Source organism: Anolis carolinensis, chromosome 2 (genome assembly GCF_035594765.1).
Source record: "Anolis carolinensis isolate JA03-04 chromosome 2, rAnoCar3.1.pri, whole genome shotgun sequence".
In the NCBI taxonomy this organism is placed as follows: Eukaryota; Metazoa; Chordata; class Lepidosauria; order Squamata; family Dactyloidae; genus Anolis; species Anolis carolinensis.
Window position 1 is genome coordinate 196,958,501 of NC_085842.1, and position 24,170 is coordinate 196,982,670.

The following is a 24,170-nucleotide window of genomic DNA, read 5'->3' on the forward strand; positions in this document are numbered from 1 at the left end:
TTGAATATGAGAACTAAATCCAGTTTAGAAATACTATATCTTATGTGAAAGTCCAATGTGATGATTGATCTGTAGTGGCTCATGCATACAGTCTTAAGGGAGATGTTGACAAGCTGGAATGTGTCCAGAGGAGACCTACTAAAATGATCAATGGTCTGGAAAACAAGCCCTGTGAGGAGCAGCTTAAAGAGCTGGGCATGTTTAGCCTGCAGAAGAGAAGGCTGAGAGGAGACACGATGAGGGCTATGTATAAATATGTGAGGGGAAGTCATAGGGAGGAGGGAGCAAGTTTGTTTTCTGCTGCCCTGGAGACTAGGGCGTGAAACAGTAACTTCAAACTACAGAAAAGGAGATTCCACCTCAACATTAGGAAGAACTTCCTAACTGTGAAAGCTGTTCAGCAGTGGAACTCTCTGCCCCGGGGTGTGGTGGAGGCTCCTTTGGAGGCTTTTAAGCAGAGGCTGGAGGGCCATCTGTTGGGGTTGCTTTGAATGTGATTTCCTGCTTCTTGGCAGAGGGTTGGCCTGGATGGCCCCAAGCTGGATGGCCTTCCAGCTCTATGATTCTGTGATTCTTTTGATGCATAGCTATGGCTAGATAAGATTTGTGTGGAGCCAGCACTGTATAATGGTTTGAATGCTGGTTCAGGATTATGGCAGCAGTTGGTGTGTGTGTGTGTGTGTGTGTGTGTGTGGGGTATACTATGTAGCCCATATTCAACATAGCACACGTAGATTGGCTCTGCAGTATTGGTCAGTGTAGATCTGGTTGCCATAAATCAGTGTTGGCTTGAGGGCACACAGAAACAAATTAGCTGCATACTATCCATCTAGCTGTACCTATTGACTAGCCATCCTCCTTGACAGTAACCAAGGAAAGGAATTCTTTCTTTCCTGGAAATTTACTGAAAAGCAGAAGCCAATCGATTGTGGACTGGCACTGGTCCACATGAACCACCACTTTGAGCAGCAATGTTCTAGTCATTATAGATAGCTAGAAAGACAGGCACAGGTGCCAATTCCTAAAGTTAAGGAAGAAAAATGGTGTAATATGAGCCTGAGGTCAAGATATTGGTTTTCTTCCCCCTGTCAAATAATTCAGCCAATATGGAAAAAGAGGAGTCTAGGAATGTATGTTTGTTTCAAAGCTTGGTTTTATCTCAGCAGCTGAAAGACAAAAAAAATGAACTGGAGAATATTTTCTCCAACATCCTTCATCATTAGCTTTTCTGGCAGGAGATCATGGAAGCTGTAGGCTGTACAGCAGCAGTTGTGACTTCACTGGTGTACGCTAACATTGTCACACTGTTACATTCCAGACCTTCTGGTCACTTGCTATAAAAGGGTGGCCAGGTTAACAATTACTTGCCATAGTTTTCTATCAGCAATCCTTGGAGGGTTTTGTTTTTCTTGTTTGCTTTTAATTATGTTATGAGTTTTATCTGAAAATTTCAGAAACATTAAACTCTAGCTAATGGTTTGTGTTTTTTAGACCTTTGATCCATTATTGGTTTCTGTGAGTAAAGGAGAGACTGTTAATCTCAACAGCCTGCCACCGCCTCCAGGTAAGAAGGGGAATGTGGTTGCATTTTCTTTCATCAACCTGGGACTGACCTCCCTGAAATGGTGGGCATTTGCACAGCTTCATAAGGAAGCCAGCTGCATTGGGACTGAGTAAAATATAGCCAAACACTGTCATTGATAGATGTGGTAGGCTGCCAACCTGCTTTGTCTTCCAGAACAAAACCCATGTCTTGAAACCCCTGTCTTAAAATAGGGCACAGTAGTCCAATTTGTAGGCAAAACCGCTTGGCATTTATTAATTAATCCTCCAATATGACGTTTCTCTTTATCCCTGTATGTGTGTGTGTGTACAGACTTGTTCTTTTATGAGCTAGATATTTCAAAGCTGAAACATGTACCAGTACCAAAAAATCATAATCAATGAACAAAGATAACTTCTGGTCCAGCTAGTTGATTTCCCATTTGCACAGGGGAGGTGTTCCAACCTGTAGCTCAAGGATTGGGAATGTATAGCCTTTCAGATGCTGCTATATTGCAATCCCATTGTCCTTCACTATTACCAATGCCGGTAAGTTTTAAAGAGTATCTAGAAGCTCATTCCCTTCCATTACGGGAGCTATCTGCTAGTTTTCTAGATGTGAGAATCCCTAAACCTCCTGTAACAAAGACCTCTTTTGTAATAAACATCATTTAATTCAGTACGATTCATTTCCCGATAGACATACAGAGGACTGTATTGGCCTTCTTTTCTGTTCACAAAGTTAAAATGAAATGGCTCCATAATCATGATTGACACCTAACACATATATAATCTGTTATTATGAAGCCGGCATAATGATTTGAGTATAGGACTATGACTCTTGAGAGCAGGATTCAAATTCCCTTTCAGCCATACAAACCTGCTGGATATGTTGGTCAATTCACACACTCTTAGCCTCATAAAATGTCATGATAGATTTGTCTTAGGGTCCCCATAAGCCAGAAAGACTTGATGGCATACAAAAGCCATGATTATAGTGGCTTAAGTAATGCTCTCCAGATGAGTTGGACTACAACTCTCATCATTCCATGCCTGCATAGTCAATGGTAGCTACTAGGCTTGATCGATCCATGAAAAATTTGATTCTAAACTCGTTTCAAAACTAGAGGGGGCAGTTTTTCGTTTTTGTTGCTAATAACGAATTTGGCCCCCAAAATTTTTCGAAATTAACGAAAATTCGTTATTTTCGAAATTAATTCGTTAATGGCGGACGCGCATGCGCGGTGGCCCAAAAACAGCCCGAAGGGGGGGGGACTTAGGGGGCTCTCCCGCCCTCATTTTTTGAGTGATCTTCTTCAAACTTGGTACAGTGGTAGAACACATTTAACACTGATAGCTCACCAAAATGTGGAACGTTTCCCTTATCCTCTGATTTTTGGCAAATTTTCATAGCTTTTATAATAAACCATTTTTTAATAATTGCAGAAATCTGTTCCTGGTTTGAAAGTCTTATTTCCTGTTAAATTGGGTTGTCTTTACTGTGAAAGTCATTGCTCTACTTTAGAAACTTTGTTTTTGTGGCTGAAACTTTGTTAAATTGGTGTAGTCCCTGCATATGTGTGTGTGTAAAGGTATCCCTTGACGTTAAGTTCAGTCATGTCTGACTCTGGGGGTTGTGCTCACCTCCATTTCTAAGCCCAAGAGCCAGTGTTGTCCATAGACACCTCCAAGGTCATGTGGTCGGCATGACTACATGGAGTGCCATTACCTTCCCGCCACAGCGGTACCTATTCATCTACTCACATTGGCATGTTTTCAAGCTGCTAGGTTGGCAGAAGCTGGAGCTAACAGCGGGCGCTCACTCTGCTCCCGGGATTTGAACCTGGGACCTTTCAGTCTGCAAGTTCAGCAGCTCAATGGTCTTTGCCTTGGCTGCCTTCCAGATCAGGCTTATAACCAGCCTATTATGGGCCACAAATTAAAGAAAATTCAATCCCATTTAAGCACAACATGAACAGTTTTGATGCCAAAACCATAAACTCTGTTTATTAAACTCTACGATCCAAACTTTAGAACAACTTGCAAACAATTGAAGGTTAGACCACAGTAATAATAACCAATTCTATTCCTTTCCAAAATTTAAACATAAAATAGTATCTTTCTTTCCAATAGCATATAAACTTTTCCTTTGTTTACAAAACAAAATTCTAGACAGTAGCCATTTAGAAGATATTTCTATATTTTCCCTGCAAAGGATAGGGCTGCATCCCTCTGGAGACACACATGATAACCCGGACATGATATAAGGCACTTTTATACGTTAAATAAACATGATGTCATTGCATATATAAAAGAAGCATGATATTAGGCAATTATAGTTGCAAATAATATAATTAAACATGTAAAAATTATACATCCATACATAAAAGAAACATGTAAAGTAACTGCATATATAAAACACAATATAAAATATGATATAAGGCAATTACAGATGTCAAAGGAACGTGATATTACATATGTAAAAAACATGATTATATGTATAAAAAAGCATGATACAAGGTGTCAGGATCTAGGCTGCTGGGCACCAATAACCATACACTGAGGCCAGATTCTATCTAATATCTTTATTAAAGGAATATATAAAGTCAATAAAAACAAGTGTAGAATAAAGTTCAGAAGCAGACCTTTCAAATGAGGCCAAATATAGTCCAGCAGATTATTGTCCAATATGAAATATTAGAGTCCAAAGATTATAATCCAATAACCGCAACACACGCTTTGCCAAGCAAAGCGTTGGGAAAACAGAAAAAGTCTTGAATCCAATGAAGCTTGACACAAGGCTGAAAGTTACTTGGAACGTGGCTGGAGCTGTGGCTAAAGGCAAAGCAACTTGAAGCATGGAACAAGATCTGTGGTAAATCCGTGAGACGAGGACAAGGCTTGGAACTAGATTCAGGAGGCAAGGAACAGGATTCGAAGTCCACACACACATGACCTCTCTCCAGGAGCTGACGAATTGACTCCGCAAGGAATCCTTCGCGCAATTTCCCTATATTGGGTCTCGTTTCCCCAAACAACAATCACTTTCCCTAGAGAACAGGGAGCGAAGGAAACCAGCTTGCAGGTGCAAGACTCCCCGTATTTTCTCAGGGGAAATACTTCTAATCAGTGGCATATTTGGCAGCAAGGCGAGCACTACTTCTAAATTTTTCTCTCGATCCTCTATCAGTCGTGTAAGCCTGTTTTCTCCCATAAGGGGGAGAGTTCCCACCAAGGTCAGGTTTAATTGGTTCTTGGACTAGAACTTCAGGCAGCTGCCAAGGCTCTGACTCCGACCGGAAATCTGGGGAAAACTCCATATTTTCCTCCTCATCTGCCACAATACTGTCAGGAATAGGACTGCAGGGCCCATGAGTCATCACACTAGGCAACTGACACATCTAAAAGAAACACAATATAATTAACCTAGGTACAACAAATGTGAAAGAAGGCAACAATATACATAAAAAAACATTTCTGGACTCACAAATGTAGTCTAAGAGAATTGGGCTTCCATTCTCCAAACCTGAAACAAAGTGGGAGGAAATGTAAAGAGTGTTAATGATGCTCGAAATCAAATGTTGTTCTTTTACAAAGTCAAACTAAAACTAAGAATAAATGCTTCGGTCTTCTCCTGATCTTCTTATCTCCTCACCTTGCGTCCAGACGAGTTACGTCCGCACTTGCGATACAGCGACCTCTTCCCTTGGCTCAGTGGGCAGTATTTTAAAGTATGGGCCTTTTCGCCCGTGGCACCGCAGAGCGGACAGGTGTATTTGCGCAAGATGGGGCACTCCACGGTGCCGTCCATCCCCTTCAGCCGGTGGGACGAATAGACCTGCTTGGATTCCCCGTTGTGTTTGCAGAAATTGCAAATCTCCTTGTTTTGGGAAGCCTGGCCATTGGCACTACCTTTGGAGCTCTTGCTGCTGGAACTGCTTCCATTAACCCATTGTGATGCTGTTTCAAAGTTGTCCTCGTTGAGGACTAGCTGCATGTCGTACTCCATTGTGTCCCAACTCTGAGATGGAAATGGGACCTTCTTGCGTTCCGCGATGATCTCCGTAACCACTTTCGCAAGGCTCAGATAGCCCTTCCATCTGTCAAACTCCCTGAACATGGAAGGGGCATAATGTGGCACGTGCATGGCTGATCTGGAGAGCATGGTGCCAATTCTACCCTGGTGTGGACACACACTGAATGCCACATATTGGAGGCGGAGTCTTTGTTTTATATATAAGGGGAGGGGTTCCAAACCTTTCACATTGGACCCTCCCATCTATTTTTACCCTCCTTTGCCCTAGATTTAACCCCCACATGTCTAGACAATCACAGCTTTTCAAGGAAGAGTTTGGTTTTTCCAATTTTTTAACTTCGGAGGTAATGCCACAGTTTCTCCCTTGAGGCAGTGGTTCTCGACTTGTGGGTCCCCAGATGTTTTGGCCTTCAACTCCCAGAAATCCTAACAGCTGGTAAAATGGCTGGGATTTCTGGGACTTGTAGGTAAAAACACCTGGAGATCCACAGGTTGAGAAACACTGCCTTAAGGGAACGTTAGCAGTTGTGGTTCTGTTTGTCCATCCAAGAATGAGTTGAATTTCTGCCTTGGATGAAATAGCAACATTGCACATCCAACGTTTGCCAAAGTCCTGAAGGACGGATCCAGTAATGATGAAGCCTGCAAGAGTGTTATATTGCTTTTGCATGGCAGAATAGCATTGGACTGGATGGTCTCTTCTACCTTTATGATTCTATGATGTTTGGCGCCATGACTCTATGATTCTATCATTTTAGGATTCTAGGACTTTTGGGATGATTCTGTTACTTGGTTCTTTGAGTCTATGACTTTAGGGACCATGTTTCTATTATTCAATGACTTCTGTGACCATATTTCTATGACTTTTGTGACCATTCATGGGCCATCTGGCTAGTATTCCGGGACGGTAAATGATATATCGGTTACAGCATCAGATATTTCTGGATACAGTAGAGTCTCGCTTATCCAACATTAACGGGCCAGCAGAACGTTGGATAAGCAAATATGTTGGATGATAAGGAGACATTAAGGAAAAGCCTTTTGAACAGCAAATTAGGTTATTTTACAAATTAAGCCCCAAAAAATCTTGTTTAACAGCAAATTAGACAGAAAAGGTAGTTCAATACGCAGTAATATTACGTAGTAATTACGAATTTAGCAACAAAATATCACAATATATTGAAAACATTGACTACAAAAATAAGTTGGATAATCCAGAACATTGGATAAGCGAGTGTTGGATAAGTGAGACTCTACTGTATATTGTTTTTGCATGGCAGAATGGCGTTGGACTGGATGGTCTCTTCTAGCTTTATGATTATATGATGTTTGGTGCCATGTTTCTATGATTCTATCATTTTGTTGTCGAGCAATTTAGAACAGTATAGGATACCGCTAACTGTTTCTTTGAGTGGTGTTCTGTGGAAACACAACCCGCCCATCCTCCCCCGCTGATTTCATGAAAATAAAAGAAAAGAAAGAATAAGCCACATCCGGCAAGGCCCACACACTGAAATACTAGGCCGGCCATCGTTGGCCGGCAAGCTTCCCTGACTGGAAGAAATAGAGGCCGCCGCCCCAAAGAAGGGTTCTGTGCAAGATTGCACCAAGGGGTAAAGAACGACAGCCGCGAGAGAAGACAGAGGCGGTGCATCGTGGGAAACACGTCGACCACGTAGGCCGACAAGGCCCACACGTTGAAATACTAGGCGTGCCACCGTTGGCCGGCACGCTTCCCTGTGAGGAAGAAAGAGGGGCCGCCGCCCCAAAGGAGGCTTCTGTGCAAAATCGCATAAAGGGGTAAAGAACGACAGCCGGCGAGAGAAGAGAGAGGCGGTGCATCGTGGGAAACCCGACCACGTAGGCCGAGAGGCAGCAAAAAGAAAAGAAAAGAAAAGAAAAGAAAGAAAAAAGCCACAGGCAACAAGGCCCATACATTAAGCCGGGCCGGACACTGTTTGCCGGCACGCATCCCTGAGAGAGAGAGAGAGAAAAAAAACCAGAGGACACCGCCCCAAAGGAGGCTTCTGTGCAAAATAGCATAAAGGGCTAAAGAACGACAGCCGGCGAGAGAAGAGAGAGGCGGTACATCGGGGAAACTCGGCCACGTAGGCCGAGAGGCAGCAAAGACCAAAGAAAAGACAGAAAAAGCCACCGCCAAAAAGGCCCACACTATAAAATACTAGGCCGGCCACCGTTGGCCGGCACAATTCCCAGACAGGAAGAAAGAGGGGCCGCCGCCCCAAAGGAGGCTTCGGTGCAAACTCGCATAAAGGGGTAAAGAACGACAGCCGAGAGAGAAGAGAGAGGCGGTGCATCGGGGGAAACTCGGCCACGTAGGCCGAGAGGCAGCAAAAAGAAAAGGAAAGAAAAGAAAAGAAAGAAAAAAGCCACAGGCGACAAGACCCATACATTAAGCCGGGCCGGCCACTGTTTGCCGGCACGCATCCCTGAGAGAGAGAGAGAGAAAAAAAACCAGAGGACACCGCCCCAAAGGAGGCTTCTGTGCAAAATAGCATAAAGGGCTAAAGAACGACAGCCGGCGAGAGAAGAGAGAGGCGGTACATCGGGGAAACTCGGCCACGTAGGCCGAGAGGCAGCAAAGACCAAAGAAAAGACAGAAAAAGCCACCGCCAAAAAGGCCCACACTATAAAATACTAGGCCGGCCACCGTTGGCCGGCACGATTCCCAGACAGGAAGAAAGAGGGGACGCCGCCCCAAAGGAGGCTTCGGTGCAAACTCGCATAAAGGGGTAAAGAACGACAGCCGAGAGAGAAGAGAGAGGCGGTGCATCGGGGGAAACTCGGCCACGTAGGCCGAGAGGCAGCAAAGACCAAAGAAAAGACAGAAAAAGCCACCGCCAAAAAGGCCCACACTTTAAAATACTAGGCCGGCCACCGTTGGCCGGCACCCTTCCCAGAGAAAGAGAGAGAAGAACAAAAAAAAGGAAATGTGGGCCCAAGCCCCTCAGACCCGGGGGGCCGGCCACCGTTGGCCGGCCCCACGCCCACACGCCGCAACCCACGGGGAAGGGCAGGCTTTCTTCACGTCTGCTTGCAAAATGTGGGCCCAAGCCCCTCAGACCCGGGGGGCCGGCCACCGTTGGCCGGCCCCACGCCCACACCGCTGAACCCACAGGGGGAAGGGCATGCTTTCTTCACGTCTGCTTGCAAAATGTGGGCCCAAGCCCCTCAGACCCGGGGGGCCGGCCACCGTTGGCCGGCCCCACGACCACACTGCTGAACCCAGAGGGGGAAGGGCATGCTTTCTTCACGTCTGCTTTCAAAATGTGGGCCCAAGCCCCTCAGACCCGGGGGGCCGGCCACCGTTGGCCGGCCCCACGCCCACACCGCTGAACCCAGAGGGGGAAGGGCATGCTTTCTTCACGTCTGCTTTCAAAATGTGGGCCCAAGCCCATCAGACCCGGGGGGCCGGCCACCGTTGGCCGGCCCCACGCCCACACACCACAACCCATGACACAAAGATACACTCCATAACAGCAAACCGTCTAGCCTCTGGAAAAATCTAGCCATTTCTGTAGTCAATGATTCCATTATATTGTGATATTTTGCAGCTAAATTCATAAAGTAAGCAATAGCAACATATCATTTCAGCATATAGAACGACTTCTTATGTCTCCTTGGTTGTATAACATGCATTTATGGTGCTTTATTTGGAAAATAATAACCTGATATGATGTGTTATATGCTTTTCTTCAACAAGTCCAATCCAAGAAATTTGCTTATTTCAGCACTGGTTGGCCCGTTCGGCTTTGATCAGTGAGACTCTTCTGTGTTCATGTTGGGTCAATAAGACATAAGATATAACTGAAGTCACAGTCAGCATACAGCATTACCAGCTTAAAAAACAGTGGTGTAAAAACACGGCTCTAGTCCGAGGACTGAAGAGGAGGTAGTTTGACAGTTAAAAAACTATACAGTGCGAAATACTATTGGGCTGTCAAGCTATTCTTAAATAGGCTACAAACGACCACACAGACCTATAATGCTTTTTGGAGGAGGAAGGTTTAAAGGCTCTGATGTTAGGCACATGTTTCCATGCAGTTCCACTGCAGGTAAGACTAGTGTGTTCTTCAGGGGTTATTAAAGTTCTCCTGCAGATGACCTGGATAGAGGGAAATGACTTCAGTTGGTATACATAAAGTTTAAGTAAACTTGAGGAAGTACAATTATGAAAGATATAGTGTGTAATGTAGTAGAAAGTAATTCAAAGTAGAAACAAAGCAGAAATGTTGATTCCAAAGGAAACATGAAGCCATTATTAAGTAATTGTTTTTAATAGCAAAAGAGATTCTGAGTGGATTGATTCTCTACTTCTTACTCTGCGTAAGATTATCATCACATGCTCTCGACTACACCCGCACAAGGCAATGGTACAGTGAAAGAAGACAATTTTGAGAAGTGGTAAAGGCCAAGGTGTCCCACTTCTTTCAGTGATTCCGCGTGCGCGGCCAGAGGGCGAGGGGAACCAAAGGCGGCCGTTCTGCCGCCACATCGTTGAGTACACTTCCTTTTAAGGTGAATGGGACACTGTCCCACAGTCTGTGATCACTCCACCCTCGTTATTACCAACAGACCAGCAAGAAACATTTTCCACGAGACGGAACTTGCGCCCACTCCTTGAAAGCAGCCGCAAAGGCACACGCCCTGACGGGCAATCGGCAACGTCCGTGTGCGCGGACAGTGGGCAAGGGGAACCAAAGGCGGCCGTTCCGCAGCAACATCGTCAATCACAACCTCTCAGGGTGATGGGAGACTGTACCACTGTCTTTGATCGTTCCACCCTCTTCTATCGTTTTACCCAAAGGCCAGCAAAAGGCAGTTCCCACTCTGGGTAACCTGCGCCCACACATTGCAAGCAGCCGCAAAGGAACACGCCCTGAAGGGGGAAGGGCATATACAAAGACCCCACCCTGAGCCAGCCGGCCACAGTTGGCCGGCATGCATCCCGGAGAATTCGGCACGGCCCTCCCACAAAGTTTTTTGTTTTTGCGACTTAAGCCTCTACCCACAGCAACACTCCACCACCCCAGGGGAAGGCCGTGTACCTCTTCTATCGTCCTGCCAACAAGCCAGCAAAAGGCAGTTCCCACTCTGGGTAACCTGCGCCCACACATTGCAAGCAGCCGCAAAGGAACACGCCCTGAAGGGGGAAGGGCATATACCTCTAGAGTCTGGCGTCACGTAGTCCGAGAGGCAGCAAAAAGAAAAGAAAAGTAAGGGAAAAAAACAAAGGGCAGCAAAGACCCCACCCTGAGCCAGCCGGCCACAGTTGGCCGGCATGCATCCCGGAGAATTCGGCACGGCCCTCCCACAAAGTTTTTTGTTTTTGCGATTTAAGCCTCTACCCACAGCAACACTCCACCACCCCAGGGGAAGGCCGTGTACCTCTTCTATCGTCCTGCCAACAAGCCAGCAAAAGGCAGTTCCCACTCTGGGTAACCTGCGCCCACACATTGCAAGCAGCCGCAAAGGAACACGCCCTGAAGGGGGAAGGGCATATACAAAGACCCCACCCTGAGCCAGCCGGCCACAGTTGGCCGGCATGCATCCCGGAGAATTCGGCACGGCCCTCCCACAAAGTTTTTTGTTTTTGCGACTTAAGCCTCTACCCACAGCAACACTCCACCACCCCAGGGGAAGGCCGTGTACCTCTTCTATCGTCCTGCCAACAAGCCAGCAAAAGGCAGTTCCCACTCTGGGTAACCTGCGCCCACACATTGCAAGCAGCCGCAAAGGAACACGCCCTGAAGGGGGAAGGGCATATACCTCTAGAGTCTGGCGTCACGTAGTCCGAGAGGCAGCAAAAAGAAAAGAAAAGTAAGGGAAAAAAACAAAGGGCAGCAAAGACCCCACCCTGAGCCAGCCGGCCACAGTTGGCCAGCATGCATCCCGGAGAATTCGGCACGGCCCTCCCACAAAGTTTTTTGTTTTTGCGACTTAAGCCTCAACCCACAGCAACACCCCACCACCCAAGGGGAAGGCCGTGTACCTCTTCTATCGTTTTCCCAACAAGCCAGCAAAAGGCAATTCCCACTCGGCGTAACCTGCGCCCAAACATCTAAAGCAGCCGCAAGGCACACGTCCTGAAGGGGGAACGGCACCCTCTGCGTGCCAGGTCAAAGGGGGAGGGGACCCAAAAGCGGCCGTTTAACGACCACAGCGTAGACCACGGCATATAAAGGAGAAGGGACACTAGACAACCATTTGGAGAAATGCTGGCAAAGGCGGAGGAGTACCACTGTCTTTGATGATTCCCCCCTCCGAGTTATAAAGGCACCCTCCGCGTAAGCGGGCAGAGGGCTAGGGGACCCAAAGGCGGCCGTCCCATGACCACTGCGGCAACCACACCCGCTCTAGACAATGGGACACTGAAAGATGACAAATTAGAGAAGTTCTGTCCCAAGTCGAGGTGTAGTAATTCCAGTGGATAAAGACATCCTCAAAGGTTCAGATGGACAGATAGTATACCTCTGTAAAGTGAGAGTCTGGCGTATTCCATTTCCTACACCTGAAATGATTATCTGAAGTATCCACATCAAATATAACAGTGCTCTTTCTGTACAGGAGCTGCGAGGATCTGTAGAAGACCAAACAGTCCTGGCTCGTGATGGTAATATTTCCCCCCCCCCCCCCAAATAAAAAGGGAATTGAATGAAATCCGAACAGAACACAAAGAGGAAGCATTATCTACCTTGGCTTTTATGGTCTAATTTTCCACAGAATATCCTTCAACCTCTACAGAGCCAGTATTACATGAGAGAAAACGTTTTGTAACTTCCGAATACAGAGATGGGCCAAAAGTATATTAAGTTCAACAGGGACAAATGAAAGATAGTACTTCTCTCCGCGATGGTTGTTCGGGAGTGGAACTGTCTCCCCCGGACTGTGTTGGAGGCCCCTTCTTTTGAAGCTTTTAAGCATAGGCTCGATGGCCATCTGTCGGGGATGCTTTGAATGATACTTCCTGCGTCTTTCTTGGGGGAGAACTCGATGGCCCATGAGTTCTATTCCAACTCTACTTTTCTATGATTCCATGATTACATGATTCGTGAAACGGCCCCTTGAGATGGATGAACCCAAAAACGTCAGTGGGGCAACGTTGAGTGATGAAAAAGAGGAGAAAGGAAGGGAAAAGAGAGAGGAAAGCATTGTAGGATAGAGGAGAGAGTTGTTGGACAGAGTCCAAAGGGGCCACCCCCCCGCCCGGACGCCCAAAAAATTGGCCAAAGTTACTCTGAAGCAGAGTTGGTTAAAGGAGGAGAACTGTTGCTCTAGGAGCAGTCGGTCTCAAAATCCAAATCTGGGAAATTCAACACAGGAAGGTTGGCCTTCAGGAAAACAAGTTTCTCAACTGTTTGAGGGTCCAGCAAGCTGCGGTGGGGCGTGACTACATCTCCCGCTATGCTGAAGACCCTTTCGCTCTGGACGCTGGTGGGAGGACAGCTGAGGAACTGGCGGGCTACGTGCGACAGATCCGGCCACATGTGTTCGCGTGAAGCCCAATAGGACAATGGATCACAAGAAATTATCTCAGGAGGCTCCTCAAAGTACCTGTTGACCGAGCATTCGGCCGAGTCTACCTTTTGAGCAGAAGCCAGCAAAGAGGATTCTTCAGAGCAGGCAAGTATGGCCACCGTCTCTGCAAAGAAAACGTTTCCTGTTCGCGGCTGGAGATCCGTATCCCTACGGCAACCCCCTACCGGCTCCGCGGGACTTTCCGTCTCGCCACTAGCGCTAGTGCTTGGGGTGACAGGCAGTTCTGGAAGAGGGGCCGCTGTGCCCGTTTCCTCCACCCTGGCAGCAAAGACCTCCCTCACAAGGTCAACAAGTTGGGCCTTCCACATGGTAAAGTCTTTTGGGCAGACGTTGTACTTTAGCCGTGGATCACACAAGGCCGCCAGCATATGGACCTTGCTGGAAAGAAGTGGCTCTAGCCGTTTCCGTACAGCAAAGGACAACCTCCTCACCACCTCCTGGACCGGCGGTGTCAGCGGTCCAGCCAGGGAGTCCATTGTTCGACCGGCCCCAAGCCTTTCTAGGTGCCTCCTTAGCCTCAAGACCATGGGCACTGCCTGGCTCAGAAGAGCTTTTGATTCCGAAAGTGTCTCAGTGGCATGTTTGAATGGCTTTAGTACGTCTACTAGCTGGGAGATGGTGTCCCACTCTTGCTTAGTTGGAACAAGCTTGCTAACAGGCGCAACCAAAGTGAGGGAGATGCCGTGTACCGCCTTCTGCTGCTCGACCATGCGTTCGAGCATTTTTAAGGTTGAATTCCACCGAGTCGAGACGTCCTGGAGCAGCTTGTGCTGCGGGAGGCCTTCAAGGCTCTGCCTGTCTCTCAGCTGCCGGGCTGCCTTGATGCTCCGGTGGAAGTAGCCCGCGATCTTTCTACAGCGCTCGATCAGCAGGGAGATGTTTGTGTTGCTGCCCGACTGCTCTTCCTGGCTCTTTAAACCTTCCTTGACGGTATTGTGAAGCAAGTGGGCCATGCAGGACACATTCTGAAACCCGGCACTTTCAACCGCTTTGATCATATTTTTCCCTGCGTCCGTCACCATAAAGCCCCTCCTCATTTCTTCCGGCCTACACTGCATCCATTCCCCCATCATGTTTTCCAGATAGTTGCAGATGGTCTCTGCCTTGTGATCACGATCAACTACCTCCAATGCGAGGAGTGCCCAACGATGGGATGTATCCATAGTGCCTTCCTTCTCCCACCAATGTGCCGTGAGAGAGAGGTAGGAGTGGCCTCCTCCCAAGCTTGACCAAATATCAGAGGTAAAATGGATGTGTCCTCCCATGGCGGTACGCAACATCTGGATAATGCGTTCCTTACAGCCCTCGTACAAGCCGGGGATTACTTTTCTGGAAAAGGTGTGACGGGAGGGGATTTTGTAGCGGGGGCACAGTCGTTTCATAAGGCGTACAAAGCCTTCTTGTTCTACCAGGCGGAAGGGATGGTGATCTAGGGCAATCATCTCTCCCACAGTTTGGGTTATCTGCTGGGGTGTGAGCAATGTTTCCCCCGTTTTCTTTCTGTGTAATGGAATGGCCCAATCCTCCAAGGTGGACTGTGTCCGCCTTCCACTATCTTCACCTGGTGAACTTTGCGTGCTAAGGCTGCCACTGGAAGGGCTTGCAGTTCCCCCTCCCAGCGAAATGGAGGGATGGTGTCGCTTCATGTGAGAGCTCAACCCAGAGGTCGCAAGATGTCTCGTGTCTCTGCCTCTGCTGATATTTGCCCCACAGTGTCTACAAACTGCCAAAGTAGAACTCTGAGAGTGGACATGGAAATGGTCCCAAATAAATGACCTTGGCCTCCCCACAGCCACTGTGGCGACGCCCTCAGAGATGGGAGTCGTGGGCACCCTTTCAGCAGCATGAGAAAGTCTACGTTTTGATGGTAGTACCTCCTCTACCTCCTCCTCACTGTCAGTAGCTGGGGGAGGGGTGGGGTTATCTATATCCTCACTATCCACCACCTGTAGTTCCAGGACGGCAACACCTGTATGTTCCAATGATCGTCCAGTTGTCTCAGCTCCATGCGACAGCCGGCTCCGGGTGGATGCCTGTGAACTGTCTGCATTAGAACAGCCTGGTTCTTCATCAAGTCCACCCACTCCCATAGTTCGGCGTTCCAGACGTATGGGACCCACCTTAACTTTTTTGGCCCCCCACAGTGTCCTGGCCGTGGCTTGACCACTACCAGGACTTGCTCCCCCAGACCCGCGTACAGCTGAGCGCTTCATGACAAGGGGAGTGTTTTCAGGTAACAGAAGGGATGATGGTAAGGTGTTGTGTTACTGGTGGGAAATATTTGTTGAATCTTGATTGGCAACGTGTTATATTCTGGCCAATTTACTGTTGCAAAAGCGTAGTCTATAACATTTAGTTAGTTTTATTTATTTACAAGGGGATACCTGTACTTTCCAGTTCTACAGGAAAGTATGGGATATGCAACTCTTTCCCAAAGTTGGCTTGGGAAAATCAGGAAGCGTCCCTGGCAGACACACACCCACGCAGCCCTGGAGGTGTTTGAGACTGGGAAAGGCAAGGCACAAAGGCAAGCTTTTATTTTCCCCAAAGGAGTTGTATTTTGAACAGGATGGGATATGCAACTCTTTCCCAAAGCGTTCCTGGCAGACACACACACCAGGCAAGGCACAAAGGCAAGCTTTTATTTTCCCGAAAGGAGTTGTATTTTGAACAGGATGGGATATGCAACTCTTTCCCAAAGCGTTCCTGGCAGACACACACACAAGGCAAGGCACAAAGGGAACCTTTTCTTTCCCCAAAAGGAGTTGTATTTTGAACAGGATGGGATATGCAACTCTTTCCCAAAGCGTTCCTGGCAGACACACACACAAGGCAAGGCACAAAGGGAACCTTTTCTTTCCCCAAAAGGAGTTGTATTTTGAACAGGATGGGATATGCAACTCTTTCCCAAAGCGTTCCTGGCAGACACACACACCAGGCAAGGCACAAAGGCAAGCTTTTATTTTCCCCGAAGGAGTTGTATTTTGAACAGGATGGGATATGCAACTCTTTCCCAAAGCGTTCCTGGCAGACACACACACAAGGCAAGGCACAAAGGGAACCTTTTCTTTCCCCAAAAGGAGTTGTATTTTGAACAGGATGGGATATGCAACTCTTTCCCAAAGCGTTCCTGGCAGACACACACACCAGGCAAGGCACAAAGGCAAGCTTTTATTTTCCCCGAAAGGAGTTGTATTTTGAACAGGATGGGATATGCAACTCTTTCCCAAAGCGTTCCTGGCAGACACACACACAAGGCAAGGCACAAAGGGAACCTTTTCTTTCCCCAAAAGGAGTTGTATTTTGAACAGGATGGGATATGCAACTCTTTCCCAAAGCGTTCCTGGCAGACACACACACACCCGTAGCCCAGGGGAAGGCAAGGCACAAAGGCAAGCTTTTATTTTCCCCAAAGGAGTTGTATTTTGAACAGGATGGGATATGCAACTCTTTCCCAAAGCGTTCCTGGCAGACACACACACCAGGCAAGGCACAAAGGCAAGCTTTTATTTTCCCCGAAGGAGTTGTATTTTGAACAGGATGGGATATGCAACTCTTTCCCAAAGCGTTCCTGGCAGACACACACACAAGGCAAGGCACAAAGGGAACCTTTTCTTTCCCCAAAAGGAGTTGTATTTTGAACAGGATGGGATATGCAACTCTTTCCCAAAGCGTTCCTGGCAGACACACACACCAGGCAAGGCACAAAGGCAAGCTTTTATTTTCCCCGAAAGGAGTTGTATTTTGAACAGGATGGGATATGCAACTCTTTCCCAAAGCGTTCCTGGCAGACACACACACCAGGCAAGGCACAAAGGCAAGCTTTTATTTTCCCCGAAGGAGTTGTATTTTGAACAGGATGGGATATGCAACTCTTTCCCAAAGCGTTCCTGGCAGACACACACACAAGGCAAGGCACAAAGGGAACCTTTTCTTTCCCCAAAAGGAGTTGTATTTTGAACAGGATGGGATATGCAACTCTTTCCCAAAGCGTTCCTGGCAGACACACACACCAGGCAAGGCACAAAGGCAAGCTTTTCTTTCCCCGAAAGGAGTTGTATTTTGAACAGGATGGGATATGCAACTCTTTCCCAAAGCGTTCCTGGCAGACACACACACAAGGCAAGGCACAAAGGGAACCTTTTCTTTCCCCGAAAGGAGTTGTATTTTGAACAGGATGGGATATGCAACTCTTTCCCAAAGCGTTCCTGGCAGACACACACACCAGGCAAGGCACAAAGGCAAGCTTTTATTTTCCCCGAAAGGAGTTGTATTTTGAACAGGATGGGATATGCAACTCTTTCCCAAAGCGTTCCTGGCAGACACACACACAAGGCAAGGCACAAAGGGAACCTTTTCTTTCCCCAAAAGGAGTTGTATTTTGAACAGGATGGGATATGCAACTCTTTCCCAAAGCGTTCCTGGCAGACACACACACCAGGCAAGGCACAAAGGCAAGCTTTTATTTTCCCGAAAGGAGTTGTATTTTGAACAGGATGGGATATGCAACTCTTTCCCAAAGCGTTCCTGGCAGACACACACACAAGGCAAGGCACAAAGGGAACCTTTTCTTTCCCCAAAAGGAGTTGTATTTTGAACAGGATGGGATATGCAACTCTTTCCCAAAGCGTTCCTTGCAGACACACACACAAGGCAAGGCACAAAGGGAACCTTTTCTTTCCCCAAAAGGAGTTGTATTTTGAACAGGATGGGATATGCAACTCTTTCCCAAAGCGTTCCTGGCAGACACACACACCAGGCAAGGCACAAAGGCAAGCTTTTATTTTCCCCGAAGGAGTTGTATTTTGAACAGGATGGGATATGCAACTCTTTCCCAAAGCGTTCCTGGCAGACACACACACCAGGCAAGGCACAAAGGCAAGCTTTTCTTTCCCCGAAAGGAGTTGTATTTTGAACAGGATGGGATATGCAACTCTTTCCCAAAGCGTTCCTGGCAGACACACACACAAGGCAAGGCACAAAGGGAACCTTTTCTTTCCCCAAAAGGAGTTGTATTTTGAACAGGATGGGATATGCAACTCTTTCCCAAAGCGTTCCTGGCAGACACACACACACCCGTAGCCCAGGGGAAGGCAAGGCACAAAGGCAAGCTTTTATTTTCCCCGAAGGAGTTGTATTTTGAACAGGAAAAACACCCACAGGACAGCCCTTTGCAAGTTTGCAACAACAAAAGAAATAGAAAGACCTAAGACCCACACCACCAAACTCAGCCACAGACCACCCCACCTTTTCTCCTCTCCTGGTCTTCACACAGCCATGCTGTGACGCAGCAATGTTTCCTGCCTGCCTGCACCAATCTACCCTTCCACCCTCTCCAAAAGTCCCAGTGCGACTGAGCCACGAGGCGTGTGCACGCTGTTTTCATTAAGCACGTCCTACCAGCCCCTCCCCCTGGTTAAACGTGCTCTCTGATTGGCTACAAGGTGCAAACAACACACTAGATTGCCCCAGTGGACTTAAAAAAGTTTGGATGATTTGCCAAAGCATTTTTTAAAAACGAAAAAAAAGGCGCCATTACGGAAAACGGCCAATCGCGGTTCGAAACCGCGATATCCAGGCGTGTGGACAGCCAAGATTCAATATTGCTTCAAAAAATCCGAAAATAACGAATCAATAACGGTAAACGGGGAAAACGAATTATTTGAGCAAGCCTAGTAGCTACACACTGTAGGTCTTGCAGGTGGGGAGTGAGATGCGGAAAAGGACAGGGCTTTCGTATTGTACAACACCATTTTGCTGAAACGCTGGGATTAATAGGCAATTTCAGTTATCAACTCAACAGAAGAGCTTTTTATGATGCTGTACTACCTTTACATTTTATTTTAAGCTTTTTAAATGGTTTAAATTCTGTTGTTTAATATTATATTAATCTTAATTTTAATCATATATATTCAATTGTATTTTATGATGCCTGGTGAAAAGGTGGGATATAAACAAAGTGATGGATGGATTGATTTGGGGTATTTCCCATCATGTTTTCAACTTAGTTGTCTATCTTCCACAGAACAGCTGACCAAGGAGATGTTATCCCCAAGTGTGCAACAGCCTCCCATATCAACAACAATGCCTCTTGCACAGGCTGTGAGTCCTCCAGCATCTGGAGCCTCAAGTCCAGGAGGTAGGAAGCCAGAGAGATATTTTTGCTCTTACTGTGGCTTGTGGCTTCTGCTCCTGTTTCAAATCTGACATGCAGCATGTGTGCTGCTGGCTTCTTCTGCTCCCATGCTTTGTTTTTGGCCTTTCCTGAAAGAAGACAACTTACATCAGGATACAGATGGATTTATATTCCAAGTTCTTGCTGAGATAATAAGCCCTCTGTCTGGGTTGCATCTTAATACGTAAAATGAATTCATTATGTAGTTAGATTAATCTTGTGTAAGTCACTGGGAACTTTAGGTATGTAGCAAGATCTATCCTATGGTTCCCACTTCAAAACCTTCCCCTCATAATAAAACCAGTTGGGAATCGTGCAAGGCTAGCAAGTTTGCCAATCCCAGCCTGACTGAGTGGTGTTGCTTCCCAAATTGCCTCATTCATGCTGCCTGCCCCTCTGATGTTCTATACCTGAGCTGTTGGGCATATTACATTGAAGAACAAGTGCGTTTTTTGTAATGTGCACTACGTTCAATCATGTATTATACTCAAGTAGATATAGTGGGAGACTATATGTATAAGAGAGAGAGAGCAAGATAAGAATTCTCAAAGAAGGAATGTATGTGCATTATTGCATATATGACATAGCATGAGCAAAAGCTGCTGAAAGCTTCCTAATCACAGATTACAAGAGGAAAATGGACTTCTTCTTTGCATGTCAAGGAGGAAGAGCTATTATTAGCTTCTTGTTTTCTGTAGGAAGGAGTGTTTAGTCACATGAGCCATCTGTTGCAGTTTTAAATGGAACAGCCTACACTTAGTGTGCCACCTCAGAAGCACTAATCACGGTTTGCCCAAAATCCACAACTAATGCTGAAAATAAAAAATATGGCATATGAACATATCTTCCTCCATTTATTTTTAAGGATGTCTTGTGCAGTGCAAAAGTTATTACATCTTTTGGCAGATATCAAGCAGGCAGAATATAATTCTCCATGCACACAGTTCAGTATATCTTTTGGAGATGCAGTGCAAGCCCTATGTTAACTGCCATCAAATTGACTTTGGCCTCTTCCACATAGCTGTATAAAATCCACATTGAACTGGATTATCTGTCAGTGTGGATTTAGATATTCCAGTTCAATGCAGATATTGTAGATTGTCTGCCTTGATATTATAGAGGAGTATACAGTAGAGTCTCACTTATCCAACACTCGCTTATCCAACGTTCTGGATTATCCAACGCATTTCTGTAGTCAATGTTTTCAATATATCGTGATATTTTGGTGCTAAATTCGTAAATACAGTAATTACTACATAGCATTACTGTGTCTTGAACTACTTTTTCTGTCAAATTTGTTGTATAACATGATGTTTTAGTGCTTAATTTGTAAAATCATAACTTAATTTGATATTTAATAGGCTTTTCCTTAATGTCTCCTTATTATCCAACATATTCGCTTATCCAACGTTCCGCCGGCCCGTTTAGGTTGGATAAGCGAGACTCTACTGTAATATGGAAGGGCCCTTTGACTTATGGTGACCCCTAAACTACTCCATCCTCAACAGTCCTGTTCCGACCTTGCAGATTCAGGGCCTTGATTGAGGTCCCTTCTATACTGTCATATAAAATCCAGATTATCTGATTTGAACTGGATTATGTGGCAATGTAGACTCAGATAATCCAATTCAAAGCAGTTAATGTGGATTGTCTGCTTTGATAATCTGGATTACATGGCAGTGTAGAAGAGGCCTGAGTCTATTCTTTTGTAATGCTGTCTGCCTCTTTTCCTGCTGCATTCCTATTGTACTACCTTACCAAACATCATTGTCTTTTCCAGTGAGTCATGTCTTCTCACGATATGTCCAAAGTCTAACAGTCCCAGTTTGGTTCTCTGGGCTTCTTTCATAGTTCTCAACATTGGCTCATTCCATACAGCTGAATGAAATCCCACATTATCTACTTTGAACTGGAATATATGGCAGTGTAGACTCAGATAACCTAGTTCAAAGCAGATATTGTGGGATTTTTTGACTTGATATTTTGGGATATAGGGCTGTATGGAAGGGCCCAGTGTCGCTACATAGATTTTTCATGGTTGAAAAAGAGGTGTACCATGCCTCCTTCTATGCAGTATGTGTATCCACAAGCATTAGCTATGGTGCTATTGCTATTATCACTGAGGCCTCTTCTACACTGCCATATAAAATCCAGATTATCTTCTTTGAACTGGATTATATGGCAGTGTAGACCCATACAATCCAGTTGAAAGCAGATAATGTGGATTATCTGCTTTGATAATCTGGAATATATGACTGTGTAGAAGGGGCCTAAGAGATCGTCTTCCAATGTCACTTCCCACTCATGCTGCTACCTAGTTACTGTTTAGTCCATTAAGCCTGGTTCTTCAGCAAAAGCCTGTCAGACCTGAGAGATCCTACTGCTGTCTTCAGCATAGCCTGTTGCCTCCCAGGATTATGCAATCTCTCCAATACACAAAGGTTTTGCCACTGATGGTGCTATCAATGTACTTTGAATCCCACTTTAGGTTTCCTTCTCAAAGCTATCATTCTCTTTGACAATGTGAGAGGGGAGGAGCAGGGAGGCAAGTAAGACAGTGAGGAATTGGCTAATCTTGGCTCCCACGAGGGCAGAACAGGAGTGGTGTGTACCTTCCTATCCCTTCCCTTTGGAGCTACATCATCCAAAACATTTTCTCTTCTCCTTATGAGTCAGGAACAACACTAGGTCCTCCAAGGGCTGGACAGCATGGTGGTAGATTTTGGATGTTGTGGATAGTGTTGCAGAGAAACATGTAACACTCTGTCCAAAAAGAGCCATATGTACATGTAAATCATACTGGATCAAATGCATGTCACTAACAGGACTCCGACCTTGTGTTTCCAGACGTGCCCCCACCTCCTCGAGATATGATGGAGGCCTTGCAGCAAAGAATGGAGAGGTATAAGACAGCAGCAGCACAAGCAAAGAGTAAAGGGGATGACAGGAAAGCCAGGATGCATGAGCGGATTGTGAAGGTAAGGTGTGCCAAAGCCTGAAGTCCACAATTCCTTTATGGGCTTTGTTAGTTACTAGGTTCCCTCCTGAAATGTTACACCCTGCAGGTGCCATGTTATAGTTCATGGTAACCAATCCCCCTTATGTTTTTGCTCTGTGCATTACTCAAATGTCTCTTGGTTTGCCTTTACCTCTTGTTGCCCTTGGAGAGCAGTTCCTGAATTCTAAGTCCCCTTGAAGCCACAAAACTAACTGGGGGTGCATCAACACTGTAGAATTAATGCACTTTGACACCACTTGAACTCCATTGGTAGTTGTAGTTTTACGGGGTCTTCGGCCTTCCCTGTCCAAGAGTGCTGGTGCCTCACCAAACTATAACTCCCAGGACTCCATAGATTGAGCCATAGCAGTTAAAGTGTGTCAAACAGCATATGTTCTGCAGGGTAGAAACACCTTCAGTAACCTTGGTGCAGTAACTGTCCTTCAGCCTGTACAACCTCATAGAACTGTTGTGTGGGTGAATGGGATGAAAGCCACATATACTGTGAGATGATTGGAAGACAGATGGGACATACATGTCACTAATAACTTAGTAGTCAATATGTATTTATTACTAACCCAATCAAACTGCTTTCCTAAAGTTTTGTTTACAGAGAACGTGCTTTCAAATTCTATTTTTTTATTTTCTCTTTTTTTTCCTTACCAGCAATATCAAGATGCCATCAGAGCTCACAAAGCAGGGAAACCTGTGGAGTTTGCTGAGCTGCCTGTTCCCCCTGGTAATTAATTCCCAAGTTTGTTTGAGTAACTTGAGTGATTGTTTGGGTTTCCACAGTAGGTTTCCAGATTACAGTTATCTTAAACCAGGTTCCCAACCTTTGGGCCTCCAAGTGTTTTGGACTTCAACTCCCAGAAATCCCAGCTATTAAGAAGTGTGGGAGCTGAAGTCCAAAACACCTGGAGGCCCAAAGGTTGGGAACCACTGTCTTAAACAGATTCTGCTCATGAAAAATATGTGGAAATGGATAAAAATTCTATTTCTATATTTTACACAGATGTGTATATGCTGCAGATGTGAATTTTTCTTCATGTTAGAAAAATCAAATTTTGTAGATATATCTTGAAATGTTTGAAATTCTGCAAGAGCTGAATGTTAGATGCTTTTTTCATAACAAAGTTAACTACCTATAGAAGTGCTCCTATACATCCCTGTTATCTTAAGACCAGGGCCGGCCCCACTATGGAGGCACCTGACGCCGCCGCCTCGGGCGCAGGCCCGGGGGGGCGCCGTCAGGCTGGGCGGGAGGCGGGGCACCGCCCTGACGGTGCCCCGCCTCCCGCCCAGTGCGCCCTGGCCCGTCTGGCCTTTTCTAGCTGGCCAGAATGCAGCGGAGGTCCCTGCAGGCCGCAATCGCGGCCTACAGGGACCTCCGCTGCAGTCTGGCCTGCTAGGAAAGGCCAGACGGGCGAGCGGGAGTAGCGGAGGCGGAGCCAGCTCTGACGCCGCTCCCCCCCCCGCCCAGCGTGCCCTGGCCCCGCCTCCCACGCTGCGTGGGAGGCGGGGCCAGGGCACGCTGAGCGGGGGGGCGGCGCCAGAGCTGGCTCCGCCTCCGCTACTCCCGCTCGCCCGTCTGGCCTTTCCTAGCAGGCCAGAAAGCAGCGGAGGTCCCTCCAGGCCGCAATCGCGGCCTGGAGGGACCTCCGCTGCTTTCTGGCCTGCTAGGAAAGGCCAGACGGGCGAGCGGGAGTAGCGGAGGCGGAGCCAGCTCTTGCGCCGCTCCCCCCCCCCCGCCCAGCGTGCCTTGGCCCCGCCTCCCACGCAGCGTGGGAGGCGGGGCCAGGGCACGCTGGGCGGGGGGGCGGCGCCAGAGCTGGCCCCGCTTTCACGCTACTCCCGCT

The 24,170-nt window shown here is 46.8% G+C and overlaps 1 protein-coding gene across 2 annotated transcripts in view; it reads left to right on the forward strand.

Moving 5' to 3' along the window:
• Window positions 1-24,170, forward strand: part of cc2d1a (coiled-coil and C2 domain containing 1A) — an 85,514-nt gene that overhangs the window by 27,713 nt on the left and 33,631 nt on the right. For both annotated transcript variants that reach the window (XR_010003206.1, XM_062971490.1), the window contains exons 9-12: window positions 1,492-1,564; window positions 19,164-19,277; window positions 22,161-22,291; window positions 22,978-23,050. Coding sequence is in view for 1 of the 2 variants with exons in the window: in XM_062971490.1 (XP_062827560.1) it covers window positions 1,492-1,564; window positions 19,164-19,277; window positions 22,161-22,291; window positions 22,978-23,050 (391 nt within the window). In the remaining variant the exon portion in view is untranslated. The remainder of the gene's footprint in view (window positions 1-1,491; window positions 1,565-19,163; window positions 19,278-22,160; window positions 22,292-22,977; window positions 23,051-24,170) is intronic.